At 35.1% G+C, this 20,449-nt stretch overlaps 1 protein-coding gene across 1 annotated transcript in view; it reads right to left on the bottom strand.

Annotated features, from left to right (window-relative positions):
- LOC138696866 (neuronal acetylcholine receptor subunit alpha-2-like) overlaps positions 1-20,449 on the bottom strand; it is a 60,876-nt gene that overhangs the window by 24,055 nt on the left and 16,372 nt on the right. The window contains exons 6-8 of the mRNA XM_069822318.1: positions 19,232-19,406; positions 16,252-16,404; positions 15,846-16,021 (exon numbers count right to left, since the gene is read on the bottom strand). Of these exons, the coding sequence (XP_069678419.1) occupies positions 15,846-16,021; positions 16,252-16,404; positions 19,232-19,406 (504 nt within the window). The remainder of the gene's footprint in view (positions 1-15,845; positions 16,022-16,251; positions 16,405-19,231; positions 19,407-20,449) is intronic.

Consider the following 20,449-nt stretch of genomic DNA (forward strand, 5'->3'; position numbering starts at 1 on the left):
GGAAAATTCACACAGAGTCCAAATAATCAAACAGGAAACGACTAAAAAATTAATTTCCTATTACTGATTAATACAAACAGGTATTAGAACAGTCGACTCTTTCGTATGGCAATATACAGGGACATCATTTTATTTTTACTAACATTTTTAATATTAACCTGTCTATACCTTTAGAGAACAGGAAACACCGCTTGCTCCCCCCTCCAAGACTGGAGTTCGATGATACTGGCGTAAAACACAAATCACTCTACTAGGTATAGGATGGAAGAAAAGTAGTTCATCCATTTACGTAAACTAGGAAATATCGCGATTTTGAGTTTGATAATTTTCATTAGGTTTTTCTTTAATCAAAGTACAGTACTGTATTAAGAATAAGTGTTTTTACTCACGAAGTGAGTTATCCATGCGAACGTATTCATTATGCAGTGTATACTGTCTACAGCACATTAGCGTACAATACAGAGAAAGAAGTTAAATTGAAAAATAATCATAATATGAATATTTAAACACAATTTTGAAAATGGCGGGCGTTCATTCCGATACAGGCTTCAGTTCTTTTGTGCATATTATCGCACTATAGACTATTGCATCTAATTCCAATTGCCAGTTTCGTCCTTCGTACTAGTAACTCATGTTGAAATAATTCTGTACCTACTCTACGTACTGTGAATTCAATCTTCACTTCTGCCCGACCCGAAAATATAAAATTACTCAGACATGCTATCTACTGTCCGTCCAAGTGGTTATGCCGCAGGATTGTAGAAAGGGAAGAAATCACGTGACAGTTAATTACTTAACGAGGCCCTTTTATTTAAGTTAAATTAAACAGCTGTATAATATTACGTAAACGTCCAATTCCTAAGAGAAATTAATGTTTTCAGAAAAGAGCTAAGACAGCCCAGCTTTTACAGAGGGGCGAGCAGAAGCTGGTGGGGGAAATCGGGATGCGACGTAGGCAAACGGACAGTACTTGTGCGAAAATATGATTCAATCGTCACTGGAAAACGCGAACATATTTCTGGAACGTACTATACTCAGTAACTCAGTACTGCTTACTATCTGCGGTCTTGGTTCTGTGTGGAGTTGGAACTTCCTTAGTAGAAGGGGTGGGAGTGAAGTACATTCAAAAACTCAGGTACAATAAAAATTGAAGTAAAAATTGAAGTACAAACTGAACCAAAATCTACCGACAAATTTCTGGTAGTTGTACTGTACATTTAACTACAGGAAATGATCTGAGGTATAAAACTAATGATCAGAAACATTGCCTCAACATTCTTCATTCCTCAGTACTACGACATAAATCAGTCAAACTTCGAATGAAACAACTGCCCAGTTTTTATGGATGAGCCTTGCTTACAAAATTGAATCGAAGAACACGAAGGCGAAGAGAGACGCCGACAGTCTCGTTGCCAAAGTAAGCTGGACGGTTGGCATCGTAACCGTAGCAAAGTAGCTTAGTTCGAAGTCTGCTGATGGTAGTGGTAGCTGGTATGTCTTTGTCACATTTCAGGTCTTTACGTTGATACTGTTGAAAAGAAGGTTGAGCCCCTAAAACAGACCATACAATATCTCATTAAGTAATCTTAATTTTTCTACACCTCAATGAAGATAATAATTTATTATAGAACTCTAAAGACTCGTTTACTATTGATCGATTATAAGAAAGCTTTCGACTATTTTCATTTGGATAAATTGAGCGAAACAATTAAGACCTTGATACAATACCACTATCTAATTAGTGTTCCTATTTTTCAGAACGTATTTACTTACTTATTGGCTTTTGCGGAACCTGCAGGTTCATTGCCGCCCTCACATAAGCCCGCCATCGGTCCCTATCCTTTGCAAGATTAATCCAGTCTCTATCATCATATCTCACCTCCCTCAAATCCATTTTAATATTATCCTCCCATCTACGTCTCGGCCTCCCCAAAGGTCTTTTTCCCTCCGGTCTCCCAACTAACACTCTATATGCATTTCTGGATTCGCCCATACGTGCTACATGCCCTGCCCATCTCAAAAGTCTGGATTTAATATTCCTAATTATGTCAGGTGAAGAATACAATGCGTCCAGTTCTGTGTTGTGTAACTTTCTCCATTCTCCTGTAACTTCATCCCTCTTAGCCCCAAATATTTTCCCAAGCACCTTATTCTCAAACACTCTTAACCTATGTTCCTCTCTCAAAGCGAGAGTCCAAAGTTTTACAACCATACAGAACAACCGGTAATATAACTGTTTTATAAATTCTAACTTTCAGATTTTTTGACAGCAGACTGGATGATAAATGCTTCTCAACCGAATAATAACAGGCACGTCCCATATTTATTCTGTGTTTAATTTCCTCCCGAGTGTCATTTATATTTGTTACTGTTGCTCCAAGATATTTGAACTTCTCCACCTCTTCAAAAGGTAAATTTCCAAATTTTATATTTCCATTTCGTACAATATTACCGTCACGAGACATAATCATATACTTTGTCTTTTCGGGATTTACTTCCAAACCTATCTCTTTACTTTCTTCAAGTAAAATTCCCGTGTTTTCCCTAATCGTTTGTGGATTTTCTCCTAACATATTCACGTCATCCGCATAGACATGCAGCTGATGTAACCCGTTCAATTCCAAACCCTCTCTGTTACCCTGGACTTTCCTAATGGCATACTCTAGAGCAAAGTTAAAAAGTAAAGGTTGTAGTGCATCTCCTTGCTTTAGCCCACAGTGAATTGGAAACGCATCTGACAGAAACTGACCTATACGTACTCTGCTGTACGTTTCATTGAGACACATTTTAATTAATCGAACTAATTTCTTGGGAATACCAAATTCAAAAAGAATATCATATAAAACTTCTCTCTTAACCGAGTCATATGCCTTTTTGAAATTTATGAATAACTGATGCACTGTATCCTTATACTCCCATTTTTTCTCCATTATCTGTCGAATACAAAATATCCGGTCAATAGTTGATCTATTACGCCTAAAATCACACTGATGATCCCCAATAATTTCATCTACATATGAAGTTAATCTTCTCAAAAGAATATATTGGACTAAATCTTGTACTTCGTCAACAAAAGTGATATTCCTCGAAAGTTACTACAGTTAGTCTTGTCCCCCTTCTTAAAGATAGGTACGATTTTTCAGACCGTAGCTCCTCAAATCTGAACTCTATATTCGATACACACACACACTGGTAATATTTCCAATTACTTCAATACTGTATTTCTCACTTCTGTTTTTGATGGAAATCATAGACTAATATAAAAACTCGTAGTGCATAAATACGAGTTTGCAAATGCTATCAAACATTTAAATGCTCGTCTTGCAAGCTTGAAATATTCTTTTGATCGAAAACTGATCTACTCTCTGCGAAAAGTATAGTTTTAATATTCTATCAGTAGGTACATATTTCAATGAGTTTTTTCCTTAATATTTCGTGCAATTTCAATCAGTTGAACGCAACCGTCTGAAAACAGATTCAATATTCACATGTGACTACTGTAATTGTTTTGAGTTTCTTCCGAAAAAAAACTAAAAAAGATGTTTAAAATTGTAAAAATTTAATTGCATGTCCTCAAACACAAACTCAGTATTTTTTGGCGCATTATACGTATGTAACAAAATTTTTCACGGCTTCAACACACTGAAATGAATCAATTTTTTTTTTTCAAGTGCTGTCGACCAGAAATCAAGATTTCTTATAAATCCGTCCATTTTATCTCTCCCTATTATTATGTTAAAATCTTCGCCTTGCAAACCATCATTCAAAGTATTTAAATGTTTGTAAAATCATTGTTTTTTTATTTTATACTAGCCGTACCCGTGCGCTCCGCTGCACCTGTTAGAAATAAATATAAAGTAATTATATAATTAAAATAGGACGTTTGATCCAGGGAACAACTTTTACAACAGCGCAAGATAATCTGCTTCGCTCATTACCCATTTTTTTTTTTTTTTTGCATTGCATTTATTGCATATATATTTTATGTATTTTAACCCGATTCAATTGAGCATAGTTAAAATTTGAATTATAAAATAATGGATTGCTAAGGTAACGTATTATTACTGTATACTAAATCAATACACTCTCGTTGTTCGTTAATTCTCTGATATTAAAATGAGTGTACATAAATATTATTTTAAGAAATACAGAAAACGAATGTACAAAATAGTCTATCAAAATTTCTGTGCATAAGAAGCTATTTTAATCTTACTCAGACGTTACTGTAATAACATTATAGCATTATGTCCATCTAGAGAAACTACACTTTCCAATGGTGAAATAATAATAAATTATACAAATCGGTTAATTTAGCTTCTGATATGACTTCATATAAACACAGAAATATTCTCTGTAGGCTACGTTTAATAGCTTTCAATTGTTGATGTCCAAGGCCCCTGTTTCGATTGTTGTTGTCCAAGGCCTCTTATAGACGAAGTCATTTGTTCTTAATTCATTGCACCGTCTTAGATGGCGTTATTTTAATTTTAAAACTCATTTATCTCATTAAATATCAGTCCTATCAAAATTTTGTAAAGAATAAAACTTATCGGAAATCATTTTTAAAGAGACTTTTGTTATGTAACATTTTTAAAAAAAATCAATAATAAGCGAGATATTTCGATTTATTTAATTCAGGCCCCCTTATAACCCCCCTTTTAAATAAAGTATTTTGAATGCCATATAGCCTAAAATCTAAGTTACAACGAACTTAATTTATATTCCAATTTTCATATAAATCCGTTCAGCCATTGTCGAGTGAAAAGATAACAAACATACAGAGACATACAAACAAAAATTTCAAAAATGCGATTTTCGGTTTCAGGGTGGTTAATTATATATGTTAGGACGAATTATTTTTGGAAAATCGAAAATTACCAGAAAAATTTCGGCTACAGATTTATTATTAGTATAGATGATTTGTATTTTTTTGAGTGGGGTTAAGTACCGGTATGATAGTGGTGGGGTTGGGGTTCAAAATAAATGTCTTGCCCAAAAGTGGGTCGCGCCTTCGGAAAGTTTGGCAACCCTGCACTAAAGGAACTAGCAGCCTAAGTTTTCATATTGCACTATGCTGAATCATTACTAGGATCTGTAGCATGTATCATAGCTAATCTCACTGAATGTTATAATAATTTTATTATATTGCAAAAATGACTGTATACGTCAGGTCGAATTATGGTAAAGTGAAAGAGAAGACCAGATGACCATAACTTCATACAAATAAATAATTTTATGCTCGACCATGCCGAAATGTAGTAATTATACACCTGGTAGCAGCCCTTTAATGGACCTCATTAATGTTCAGGTTTCCCACCAATCAGAAAGCAATATGAAAGCGCAAGTATCGATTATTCTCGGATATCCAATTGAAAGACAACTAGCGAAACGTCACGGAGGCTGAAAATCCAATACTGTCGCAAAAGGTTATATTCTGTTACTATAATAATTAGCGTTAATTGTAAATAATATTCAAATAAATTCAATTTGTCATCTCGTTTTTCAATGTCTAATTCAATTTCCAGGTTATATCAAGATTAATGTTCATTTTACTCTCTAGAATATATCAAGGTCAATGATATTTGTTCCTCGGAAAAAATCAATACTTTCGCGTCTGCGCACACCTCACAATTTACGAGATTGCACAAGGTCACTTCCGCTCCCCAGTCAGATAAGAATAATATGAATACTTATGAATAATTTCAAGTTAGAAATATGGTCGAGCATAAAAAGTCGTATGAAACTTGCTTATAATGGTAATTAAGACGCTCGTATGAAAATTATGAAACTCGCTTGCGCTCGTTTCATAAACATACTCGCGTCTTAATTACTATCATTATAGGCTCGTTGCATCTAATTCTAAATGATATTAAATATTTTCAATCTAAACTTACCAAACAAAACCAGCAACGAATATATTAACAGAGTAGTCCATAAGTTTGGCATGGTCGCTGCCCAGTACAATAAAGCATTTAAATGGAATCTGTAATGATGATACACAACTGAATGTCATTTATGTAAGATGATTCCATTTCCACCCACCACGTGCGAGATCAGAGATAAGAGTGGCAGGTTACTGCACTAGAAATTCAAGCCTGAATTAAGCCTGATCCCGTCCACTGCTGTGGAGTAACGGTTAGCACGTCTGACCGTGGAACAAACGGGCCCGGATTCAGATACTGGTTAGGAAAAGTTACCTGGTTGGGGTTTTTTCCGGGAGTTTCCCTCAACCAATCGAAGCAGAATTGCTGGGTAATTTTCGGCGTTGGACCTCGGACTCATTTCGCCATCATTAATTTACATATCATCATCATCCATCATCATCATCATCATCATCAGGCTTCGAGACTTCGGACCCGATAGAGCAGTTCAGTGGGAAATCCGCATAACGGCGTACTGAGTATAGTGGTAAAGCGTACAGTGGGTGGGGGTACTGTAGAATGAATGCCAACAAATACGCAAAGGAAAACGCTCTGGATTTCAAGGTTCTGACGAATAATTTGGTTTTCATACAAATCTATTTTCAAACTGTGTCTGAAACTATTACACGGTAAGAAAAGTCAGAGCAAGAGATGCCGGAAGCCCTCAAATTAGTTGAGGAAATGACACAGAGATTTAATGAGACACCAAGTACATCGGTTACTGAACGTGTAAAATAGAAGTGGAAATCAATTTTATGTAAAAATAACGGATATGGATCACTGTGTAATATAAATAGCAAATTTGTGGACATAGAGTCACCCGAGAATAAAGTACTGTCTCTAAGAGGTTTTTTCGTTTTGCTCCTATCACGTCATGCGACGTAGAGGACAGCTTTTCACAGTACAAACTGTGTTTGGCAGATAACGGAAAAAGATTTACGTTTGAGAAACTGAAAATGTATCTTGAAGTACATTGCAATTCGGTACTGTACCTGCACTTCCTAAAGACGACCAATAGGATAAATGAAGAAATTAAAATTGCTACATGTTTATTTCCACCATTAACACTGTGTATAATTAAACACAAATGCTTATAAAAGACAGGAGAATAAAAGCGTTTCACAATCTTTTGTCATTGTCATTGTGTAACGTATATTTACTTTCAGAATGTACATGTGTGTGTGTTTCCCCATACTACCGTACTCTACTCTAAATACCTAGCAACTTTGTTACCTCAACACATCTCTACCTTTCACTACCTGCAGCGAGTCAACAACCTATAGTACATGCACAGTAAACTTATTGTATCGGGTCGCAAGTCTCGAAGCCTGATCATCATCATCATCATCATCTCTATAATTTATTTTATTGGGTTATTTTACGACGCTGTATCAACATCTAGGTTATTTAGCGTCTGAATGATATGAAGGTGATAACGCCGGTGAAATGAGTCCGGGGTCCAGTACCGAAAGTTACCCAGCATTTGCTCGTATTGGGTTGAGGGAAAACCCCGGAAAAAACATCAAGCAGGTAACTTGCCCCGACCGGGATTCGAACCCGGGCCACCTGGTTTCGCGGCTCTCTATAATAGTCCGGGTTAAGTTTACTGTGCGGCATGCTGTACTTGTACAAGAGCGCGGCCGTTTAGCTACCCAATCATTAACAGAATAGGAGTGGTAAGCACAATAGGCCTCAGGCTACAGTGTAAGCCTTCGGGTCCCTCCTCTCTACAAGAGAGAGAAAATATCCTGATCTTCATAGGACATCCACAGAAGGCACTACTGCTATACTGATTAAAAATGTCCCATGCACAATCATAAGATATTCATAGCAGAATTTATGCGATGTTAGTCACGATAATTACGTAGGATTTAGTAATTTCGTCTTCAGATAATAATAATAATAATAATAATAATAATAATAATAATAATGACTAGGCTTGTATTGTTGGGGACCGATAGGGTGAGTTACGGTAGTTTTAAGTTTACTATCCGTTCAGCACTCAATACTCTAGCATGCATAAACAGTGTACCTGCTGAATACTCCGTTCACCAGTCGCTACCGTAGCATGCGTAAATAGTGTACCTGCTGAATAATAATGCTGAAGGTTAAAAATTGTCAGGCGCATATTTTTGCAGCGGAATTTGGTGAGTGTTTTGAAGTGAATGGCGGGAACATTACATGTAAATTATGTAATACAAACATACGAGATGACAAGCGATATTATATACTGAAACACTGTAGCACAAGAAAAGCAAGAGGGAAACTCAAACCCACGAATAATACTATGATAATTCTTCAGCACATAACGAAAGGTACATAAAAATAACCATAAAAATAGTACCAATGGAAAGAGAGACTGAAAACGTTTAGTTCTTTACCTTAAAGATGTTCAATGTGTCCCTCCTTGGTACATGGCATACCTACATCAAGTTCCATGTAGGTACGTGGATTTTCCAACCCCCAGATTCTGAGGTTATGTCTGTTCACCTTTCCAGAAAGATGAAGAGTGGCTTTGTCAGAAAACACCAAGGAACGAATAAATTCATCATCGTTTTCAATTAAAGTCTGCAACTTATGCAGAAAATTTGTTCGTAGCACTTTGTCCTCTGGTTTTAGGGCTTGCAGAACTGTAGTCGGTACGGATTAAATCTCAACCGCTTGCGAAGACTCTTGCCTTAAAATCAGTGTACCACTAACGGATTGCAGGCCCACTGAGTGGATTTGCACCAAACTCTGTTAGGTAATGCCGTTGCACATTAATAACCGAATAGTTCAAATAAAAAACAGGAACACAAAAAGCTTTTCTGTTCTCTATAACAGCCATTTCGCCTCAACAATGAACAAATTTGTTTATATGCGCCACAGTCTAGCATATACAGTCACGAAGCTTGAGTTGATGAGGGTACTAGGAACAATAGACTGTACCGGTACTGTTTCACATTGTATGTGATGAGGGATAGTAGCGATCCTAGTGGTTAGCAACTATTTATGGATGCATATTCCCTACGTATTGAGCTTCGTGACTGTATATACTATAGTCGCGATGCTGTTATTTCCGGCGTGACTCCGCCTCTTTGCTTACGTCTTAGGAAGTCAAGGCTCTATAAAGTCTAGGTAGGTAGTATCGTTCGCCATTTTTGTTATTTCGTTGCCGAGCTACCGGACGAGGTATCTATTTGCCACACCGTTAAACATTATCATGTCGTAGCTTCTATGATAATAAATCAAACGCACTGTAATTCAGCAAATAATTGAGAGGCAAATAACGTCTTCGTGTGCTTTCTGCGAACGCCAACGAAAGAGCTAAAATGGCGGGCGATTATATTATTTATAGAGCCTTAAGAAATTAATAACGTCTTCATAAGCAAATCAGAAGACGCACACGTCTAAATGTAGCCGATCTGCAACGCGATTGGCTGCCGGAAATTAGAGCGACGGGACTATAGACTGTAATATTATGCGCTATTATGAGGCAGTATTACCAACTAGGAAAATAATGTTACCACAACTAAACTTTTTGAGTTTCTCTTTCCATTAGTGCTATTTTCATGCACCTCAGATTCATAGAACGTAAATTACATAATAATATGTTCGAAACTGAAAAGGTCTTTCGCAAGGACATTTCAATTTTCGTGGACTCTATATTTCTCATTGTAAGGACCGGCATGTGAGGCTCGATTTATAGTATTTATGAGTATATATTATATAGTGACTTGATAACATTAATCGATTAATTTTATTCAGAGAATGGATACTGAAACAGTCGCATCGATTGTATTATGTTTCATTATTCATTTGTTTGTTATTAATTTTATCATGCACAGAGTTGTTGTTGGTTTAGTTTACCGATGTACGGTGACGCGGGTTCTCGGCGAGGACTGCAGTTGCGGCCGCCAGAATATTGCCGTAACAGCGCAACACACTTACCTTATAATAGATGCTGAGAATGTCGACACTCTTGTCCCACACAAGTTGCGGTGTGAAGGAAGCTTCATTTACGGAAGATTCTTTACTTTCACAGTTAACATATATTTCAGTCTTAATAACAGTCACTTCATGGCTTCAAGAGAACCCTCTTGCACATACAAGAGGTGGATAATATGTCTAATAACCGCTTTTTGTTGAAATCGTCATGTTCAATCATATTCTTCGAGATGGTATACTTTTTACGAAATTATAAAACTCACTTTCTCACATTCAATATTCTTTAAATTGAACGAACTGACACGCCAATCGCTTTGTAAGCACTTTTTCCACTTGTTAGATTTCTTTGTAGGATGTTAACAGAAAAGTTTCTTTTTATGTTTTGTCTCTTTCTTCATGAAACCATAACATATCAGGGCCATTAACAAAAGAGCTGTTTTTTTTTTCGACCTTTTCAGATCAGGTTAAATGTAAATTTCGTATTAATAACCAAAATGATTTACTTACAAGTGGCTTTTAGAGAACCCGGAGGTTCATTGCCGCCCTCACATAAGCCCGCCATTGGTATCTATCCTGAGCAAAATTAATCCAGTCTGGTACAATCATATCCCACCTCCCTCAAATCTATTTTAATATTATCCTCTCATCTACGTTTATTTTTTTTTATTTTAGTAGGTTATTTTACGACGCTTTATGAACATCTAAGGTTATTTAGCGTCTGAATGAGATGAAGGTGATAATGCCGGTGAAATGAGTCCGGGGTCCAGCACCGAAAGTTACCCAGCATTTGCTCACATTGGGTTGAGGGAAAACCCCGGAAAAACACCTCAACCAGGTAACTTGCCCCGACCGGGAATCGAACCCGGGCCACCTGGTTTCGCGGCTAGACGTGCTAACCGTTACTCACAGGTGTGGACATCTACGTTTAAGCCTCCAAAGATCTTTTCCCCTCAGATCTCGCAACTAACACTCTTTGAGGTGTTTCAACATCCACCCTACAGCCCGGATCTCGCTCCCAGCGATTGCCATCTTTTCTTACATCTCAAGGAATTCCTGTCCGGTCAGCATTTTCACAGTGGCAGAGAGGTGCAGACGGGTGTCACACACTGGTTCCGATCCCAGGCGGAAGACTTTTATAACACCGGGATACAAAAGTTGATCCCATGGCATGACAAATGTCTCAATTCCGGTGGGGAATATTTTGAAAAATAGCTCAATAATTGCTGTATCTGTTCCAATAAATCTTTCCATGAAATTGTGTTTTTATTCTCTAAACGGCCCCAAGAAAACTTACTTTCTGGACGCGTCTCGTATTTGCTTGAAAGTGCGTGTTTCACTTCTTAAATCAGTCGCAAGTCGGTTATAGAATGCCACGGAATATACTAATAGGCCTAATATATCGTCCCTTTCCATTTTTTTAGTTGTTTACGTAGAGTAAATACTTATAGTTCAATTTTTTCTAATAAAATAACCTACATGCAGTAGAATTGAAGACGGCAGTTTATTCAGTAAATAGCTGAACAATAAATGATACATTTTTCCAACCACTAACAATTCATGGAAAAGCAGAAGTTGTAATTTATTAAAATTCTCTTAACTAAATTCATAAGTTTTAATTTGAGAATTCATAGAGTCGCGGATTGAAAATTACGGTATAAATCCCACCAGAAGTACAAAGTATGTTAACAAAGTCACGGCAAAGGATAACAAATCGAACAGGGACAAGAACGCGTCCCAGTCTGGCAACGAGGGATTAGTGGCGTTATCCACTGTTGCACTCTCGCTTTCAGAGGCTGAAGTATTTACCTGAAAACAAAAAGGAAATGAATAAACGGTATAAAGATTACGAAATATACGAAACAATTCACTTTTTTCTTTATCAAGCAAGAAATTATAGCCTACTTCTGTTTGTTTCTTTTTTTTTTAACATAATGAAAAAATACAGGGACATCATTTCATTTTTACTTCAATTTTGATTCTACCTGAGTTTTTGAATGTACTTCACTTTCACCCATTCTACTGATGAAGTTCAACCGTCCTCCACACAGATCCAAGACCGCATATACAGTCATAGTATCCTTACGGTCATAGTAAACAGTACGTTCCAAAAATATGTTCGCGTTTTCCAGTGACGAAAGAGCTTTCAATATTGAATCACTTTCGCACAGGTACTGTCGTCCATTTGCCTACGTCGTATCCCGGTTTCCCCAACTAGCTTTTATTCGCCAGCTAGTGGTTGGGCTGTCTTAGCTCTTTTCTGAGAACATTAATTTCTGTTAGAAACTGGACGTCTACGTAATATTATACAATTGTTTAAAATAACTTAAATAAAAGGGCCTCGTTAAGTAATTAACTGTCACGTGATTTCCTCCATTTCTATAACCCTACGACATAACAACTTAGACGGACAGTAGATAGTATGTCTGAGTAATTTTTGTCTTTTCGGATCGGGCAGAAGTGAAGATTGAATTTACAGTATGTAAGGTACTTTTTTATAGAGTAGGTACAGAATTATTTCAACATGAGTTACTAGTACGAAGGACGAAACTGGTAATTGAGATTAGGTACAATAGTCTATAGTGCGATAATATGCACAAAAGAACTGAAGCCTGTATCGAAATGAACGGCCACCATTTTAAAAAATGTGTTTAAATATCTATATTATGATTATTTTTCAATTTAACTTCATTCTCTATATTGTACGCTAATGTGCTGTAGACAGTATAATATACACTGCATAATGAATACGTTCACATGGACAACTCAGTTCGTGAGTAAAACACTTATTGTTAATACAGTACTGTATTTTGATTAAACAAAAACCTAATGAAAATGATCAAACTCAAAAGCGCAATATTTCTTAGTTTACGTAAATGGATGAACTACTTTTCTTCCCTCCTATACCTAGTAAAGTGATTTGTTTGTATATTACGCCAGTATCATCGAACTCCAGTCGTGGAAGGGGGCAGCAAACGGCGTTGATCCAGAGGTATAGGCAAGTTAATATTAAAAATGTTATTAAAAATAAAATGATGTCCCTGTACGTACCAAACCTGGATCCCACAGTATGCACCCAAATTCTATTACGAACTTTTTTTTTTCTACGAAACACATACATATTTTCACTTTTTCATTAATCTATCTATAGTTCTCTCTCCAATAACAGGTCTTTCACTGCGAACCCAACATTCTCCAATCGTCCCTGTTTTCCATCTTATTCTTAACTCTTAGAAGCCGGAAGACTTATACCACTATAGCACGCAAATGTCTACCTCTTAACCAGGGGTTGTCGTATGCCTGCATAATCGGGTAAATTCGTGTTGGGTTCGTTAGCCTAGCGGTTTAAGGCGCACAAGATATGTCCGGCCAGCATATCATGCCTAAGATTGCAGGTTGGCGTCCCGGCCACTGCAGTCAGTTGAGCCTGTGGTAAAGGATGGGGAGGGCCCATGTAAAACAATCGGTGTAATGGTACGCTGAAAGCTGATAGAGTTTCAATTGACTGGAGTTGAAATGATTTTGCTCTCTTTTTTTTTAAGAAAAAACATTATTTACAAAAAATTTAGTTATTTTAATCAAGTGCAATGTCGTTGATGTTATATAAAATTAAAGAATATCAACGTATTTTATATATAACGTACAATTTATAACATATATCACGTCACGGCCAAAATACTAGCTGTCCACTATACTAGACGCACGGCTCCTAAAGGTTGTCTCCGCATAAGATCCATATAAATTAATGTTGTCTAGCCTCTTCAGTTTAGTATTATTTCAGTATTATTTATGTATGCTTCAGTATTATTTGTATTTATCCTGGTAATAATGAACAGTTTGACTCGTAGACATTTTGTTTTTCAGCATTAACTTCCCATGATTGTACGAGAAGATTCGAAGAGAACGGCAGTTACGTAGACTTTCAGCTCCCTCTACTACCATTAATGCATAACACAATGTCAATACGGCGGTTGCTGTCGTCTGCGATACAACGAACTTTTCTGTTGATTTTCGAGTTTGGCATTTTTTTCCTGGTTATTATAATATATTATTATAAGCGTATTATGCTTATTTAAGTTGTGTTAACTCTCGCTAAGTGATTTTATATTTTATTTTATCCGTCTTAGTATTTATTTTATTATTGTAAATATTTTTGTTTTATCACTATTATTATTATTATTATTATTATTATTACTATTATTAATGAATTATTTTGTATTACTATCTTTGTATCATCTCCGTCACGGTTATTCTATTATTATTATTATTATTATTATTATTACTATTATTATTATTATTATTAATGAATTATTTTGTATTACTATCTTTGTATCATCTCCGTCACGGTTATTCTATTATTATTATTATTATTATTACTATTATTATTAATGAATTATTTTGTATTACTATCTTTGTATCATCTCCGTCACGGTTATTCTATTATTATTATTATTATTATTATTATTATTATTATTATTACTATTATTATTATTAATGAATTATTTTGTATTACTATCTTTGTATCATCTCCGTCACGGTTATTCTATTATTATTATTATTATTATTATCATTATTATTATTATTATTATTATTATTACTATTATTATTATTAATGAATTATTTTGTATTCCTATCTTTGCATCATCTCCGTCACGGTTATTCTATTATTATTATTATTATTATTATTATTATTATTACTATTATTATTAATGAATTATTTTGTATTCCTATCTTTGCATCATCTCCGTCACGGTTATTCTATTATTATTATTATTATTATTATTATTATTATTATTATTATTACTATTATTATTAATGAATTATTTTGTATTACTATCTTTGTATCATCTCCGTCACGGTTATTCTATTATTATTATTATTATTATTATTATTATTATTACTATTATTATTATTATTACTATTATTATTATCATTATTACTATTATTATTATTAATGAATTATTTTGTATTCCTATCTTTGTATCATCTCCGTCACGGTTATTCTATTATTATTATTATTATTATTATTATTATTATTATTATTACTATTATTATTATTAATGAATTATTTTGTATTACTATCTTTGTATCATCTCCGTCACGGTTATTCTATTATTATTATTATTATTATTATTATTATTATTATTATTATTATTATTATTGTTACTATTATTTCTAACATCAACATTATTATTGATCTCTGTAAAATTTATGTAGACTACTGGACTGTATCCCAGCACGAGCATTTGCTCATTTCGGGTATCTATTCATATGTATTCATTTCAAATGTAAATTGTGAATAAATTTCAATTTGAATTTGAAAATTTGAATCTAATACTTTATTCTGCCATGAACTTCTCTCCCGTTCACCATTCCTTCTAGTGCACCCTTCAGTAGGCAGTCTTTCCTCCTGATCATTTTCAGCATCATTCTTTCTTCGCCCACCGTTTCTAGCACAACTTCATTTCTTATTCTGTCTATCCATTTCACACCCTCCATTCTTCTCCATATCCACATTTCAAATGCTTCTGGGCGTTTCTCTTCACTTCGTCGTAATGTCCATGTTTGTAACCCATACGGTACCACACTCCGCACAAAGCACTTCACTAGTCTCTTTCTTAGTTCTTTCTCCAGACATCTGCAGAATATGTCCCTTTCCATTTTTTACAGTGCGGCCAGAAGGATTATATCAATGGATAAAATCAATTACCTCACTCGGAATCGAACTCGCGACCTTTCGGCTTTGCAGTGTTGCGCCTTAGACTCGTCTCTATCACAAAGATATTTCCGTAGAAATACAGCAGTTTTTGTAAGATTTATTCGTAATATATTTTTTATTATTAATGAGGATTTGCTGTCAAAATAATTACAGTGTACAGAACTGCAGTGAAGTAGTTCATGAGATATTTTCTTCTTTTTACTAGGTTTTTCTGGACACTATGTATTCAGCTCAATAGAGTTCCTAAACTGAACTTCCAATTCAATGTATTTAACACTGACCTTCTGATTTGAATTATGAAAAATCAACACTTGTCCAACTCGTGTCTGAACAAGCCATCTGGATAAGGCCGATGCCCAAATTGGTAGCACTACGGATACTGTCTTAAGACCTCGAACAATGGCTGCAGTAAATACTGCCATAGTCGCCAGGAACATGGAATCTCTGTAGAATGTCACTGTAACAAGAAATCATATTAGAAATTATGTTTAGAGTAACAAGGAATTAAAATTATAGATGGAACGCCCTCTTGAGGATGTACGAAGGCCGAGACTGATTTTTTTCACTGAGTTTATTACTCTACTTCAATATTTACTTTCAAAATAGTCCCTTCCTACTTGAATGCATTTCTTATAGCTTTTCTCGAACACACGATGCAGGCCATTCTTTGTCAGGTCCTTAACTCACCGATAAGGGGAGCTTTCTCTCCATTTGAAGGAAGTACTCGTCCTAGATGCATCAAGAATGTGAAGTGACAGACAACATCCACAGCTGCAAGTATCAACCTCTCTGACTCACTAGCCTCCATCCAGTAAGTTACCAGAGTCACCAACATCAACACTGTAAATAAAGTAGTCATAAAAAAGTAAACAACACTATATTTAAATTATACAGTATGGTAATTCGGAACACTGACTGCAGGAATTTCAATGACTATTTCGTTTATATGACGTCATTCCATTTTCGACCAATGAAGTGTAATGAAATTTTGAATTCCAACCAATCACAGCCAGGCTTTGCGATAATTTTTGCAGCTAGATTTATCGCTATCAATTTATCGCATGGTCGTTCTTTTGTTTAGTCGTTGTCGCCAACTGTTTCCCCGTGAATTGATGATCATGAATACAATAAGATGCAACTACACGGTTAAACTTTTCTTCCAACTTTAAAGCAATGAATGCAAGATTGATATTTAATATTAATTAATATATTTACGCAGTGAAGACGACGTTCAAAACGGCGCACCATGTAGACACAAAATCTTCATGCATCTTAATTGAACGTATCTTTTAAACTTGATTCTTTCAATATTCTTCTCAGATTGCACACATACGCAATTGGAATATTGAACTGTGTAGATGCAGATTTAGTTCCGTTGCACACTACAACGAGAATGCGTTTGTCGAGCTATAAAAAATGCTTTCGTGTAGCACTGATTGTAACGGTCGAAATAAGACACAGCTGACATTGGTCCTGCTCCCATAGGTAACATAACCTATAAGTAGCCTATAAAATTTGTATTTTGTGAATGAAATGAAACAATTAATTGAAAGTCAGATGTTCAAATTTATGTAACATCATCGCATATCAAACCCAAAGATCTTGCATAATAATAATAATAATAATAATAATAATAATAATAATAATAATAATAATAATAATATCTTTGATCTAACTGCCTTCCGTATGGCATAATAAAATTCGTGTTTTAATTAGGCCTATTTATACAGAGATGGCTTCACTGTGTAGCAACATGTCTCGCTGTGAATACATAAGCATTGGTATATAGCTGTCCCCACTGTCACTGTTAAATTAAATTATGATTTCAGCAGATAATGAAAATGTATTTATGTTATAATGATAAGAGAAAAGTGCAGTACATGTAATTAACATTGTTAAACCTGTATTTCGCAATTGGCATTACTGAATAATAACATCGAATTTCTTTATTGCAGTAATCGATATTCATCTACGAGTATTTCAATTTCACAATGTCTGAATAGGTTAAGTATTCGTTAATAAACAATTATTAACATTTTGTGATCGAATTTTAGGGATAACTTATATTATTTACATTTTTATTTTATTCACGAAATAGTCCTAATAAATGTCACTCGAGGTCTGAGATTTCCCAGATAAATCTCAGACCTCTCGTGACATTACTACAGATAAAATTATATACTGAAATGTTAGCTCTCATTATTACACAACAAAAAGTTGTTATAGTTTTTTTTGTATTAGTAGTAGAGAAATAATTCTGTGTCCATTTGTTCCGAAGACGAAAAATGGTTAAATATGTGACAAAGCAGTACTTTGCAAAAAAAAAAAATAAAAAGGTTTTCTTTTAAAATATCTTTTGATATACGAGACAAATTACATATACAGGTTTACCTAAAATGTATTAAAAACTTTAGGGGCACTAGTCACCGGTCCGTACCGAGCCGTGTCAAACAAAAGATAATCGAAATGGTGGTAGTGAAATTCGCGACTATATTCTTAAATAAATCACTCCATTAGTCACGTGCAAGTTTTATGCAGTACAACGATGATGTTTAGAATACACTAAAAGAAAATGCATATGTAGTAAGACAACAACGAAATAAAGGGAAAAAAGGTGTGTTTCACGGAATACCATTAAATAACGGAAAGTAAATTTCTGGTTAATGTTCGCTAAAGCGTTAAATATGTAATTATGACCGCGTTGAACTTTCGTTTGTGGCCTAGAGAAAATACCTAGCCTTTTACGAAAAAAATTTTAGGGGCCATGAAATTATTCCCTGCTGTAATTATATTATTGTTTATCAATATTACGAACAAAAACTGTCATAAAGGCCATCGACTAGAAACATCGATACCGAAGAGATGAATCCATTCGGCCGTGATAAAGAAAAGAAAAATCAAGAGAGATTTTAGTTCGAGATAAAATGGACACACAATTTTGATGACCATACTGTTAGTAACTGGAAATCGCTTGTAAGATCTGTCTTAAACTTCTATGTAGAAATGTCGTCCAAAAAATTAGGTGGTTCGGGGAAAAATCATTGAAATAGATGAGAGTAACAATGGTGCTATCTCTCAGTAATGTTCATAAAAAAGGAGGTAGAGAGGAAAAGAGACAAATTTCTCCTTCTAACGACACCACAGACCAAAGGCATGTTCTTATTTTGGCAACATTGTGTATTTAGTTAACTTTGGTCCTAACCGTAACGGCACGGTTCAAATCTACCGTGCTAATTCTCCAGTTTAGCGGCAAAATATCATAAAAAATTTTGAATTTGAATTTATATAAATTTATATACCCATTTTAGTAAATTACTGTATCCTGCTTTTTTTTAACCTGCGCCTTTTTTCAACTCATCTCGCGTTCTGATTAAGACATGTTTCTGTCCATGGGTCGCTCCATTTCTTGCGTAAAAGAAATTTCCAACATTTGAAGTAGTTGAAATGGATGTCACCGAATTCTTCGCATCAAAAGCCAGAAACTGATATTTTCATGACATAACAAACTTAGCTGAAAGATGGCTTAAGACCGTAGGTTCTAATGGGGATTACCTAGAAGGTTAGATTAATTTCTTATCACAACACACTCCGACATATTTTCCCATCAAAACCAACATTAATTATGAGACAGTACTGTATCTGTAATATTGATAATTTCAAATCTCACCGACAGCAGGCAGTATAACAGTAGCGGCGAAGCTCTTTGGATGCCTCTTCAACACGAATGTAAACACGGCTGTGGAGTAGACGTCCGGAAACGAAGGTATCTTCTGTGACACTACGGAAGAACTCGTAGATGTCACCTGCCACTCGCGGTTCAGGTTTGCGTCGCTTGGAAACGACTGGAAAAAGAAAGTTATCAATGCTTCCACCAGAATACCGACAACTTCTAGAATCTAGACAGGCCTGCACAAGGTTTGCGCTCTCCGAGCCGGCTCACAGCTCGTGAGCGGAATGCAGATATTAGCTGCGCTCTGTATAAAGGTGGACTGGAAGAAGGGGTGATCTCGTACAAAATGTACACAAGGTGTTCATGAAATGAATTTCCGTTCAGTGTTTACAAAATTATCTTGGACTGTTATTAATTAGTAAAGAAATATTTATTTTACAGAAATAATAGAAATTCTATAGCTACTTAAATGTACAATATCATTTTGTTATATTTTTATTTATCAGTACATGAAAACGGGTTTTTGGCAGCTGAAAGGAACAGTAGCCTACTGATCGTAATGAAACATCAGTTACAGATGTTCGATGTCTGCCTTTATTAAAGTTGATAATAGAAAACAGTTGCTCACAAATATAAATGTTGAGCCAAACATAGCAATCAGCCAGCACGTGTAGTCGTGGATATTATTGCTAATGTTTAGTCTTGTAAAAATCAACCAGACTAGTAGCATTATTCAAGCGGTCTTTAGCCCTTAGGTAACATTGAAGATCAATAAGTTCAAGCTGTAATTTGTTAAATGTTAAATGTTATGTTTTATTTAACGACGCTCGCAACTGCCGAGGTTATATCAGCGTCGTCCGTGTGCCGGAATTTTGAGCCTGTCGCATTTAAGCACACTTAAATGTTATGTATGACACTACATCAACTAGTGTTGAAGGAATTTATTATGATAACTTTAAACTTCTTTCCAATTAAGACAAGATCTTGGAACCTAGAATTAAATTCATTTTGAATTTCAATTAATATTTGCACATAATCGCTTAAAATGGCTTCATCACGAGCAGTTTCTATCGTTCGAAAGTGAGCAATATTACCTTCCCGAAACTGACTTACGAAAAGTGTAAGTTTACGACTGAAATCCCGTAATTTATTCAACACATCAACATTGAACTGCTCTTTTCCCTGAAGAGAGATATTTATAAATTGTTGAAGATT

The sequence above is a fragment of the Periplaneta americana genome, chromosome 3, assembly GCF_040183065.1.
Source record: "Periplaneta americana isolate PAMFEO1 chromosome 3, P.americana_PAMFEO1_priV1, whole genome shotgun sequence".
In the NCBI taxonomy this organism is placed as follows: Eukaryota; Metazoa; Arthropoda; class Insecta; order Blattodea; family Blattidae; genus Periplaneta; species Periplaneta americana.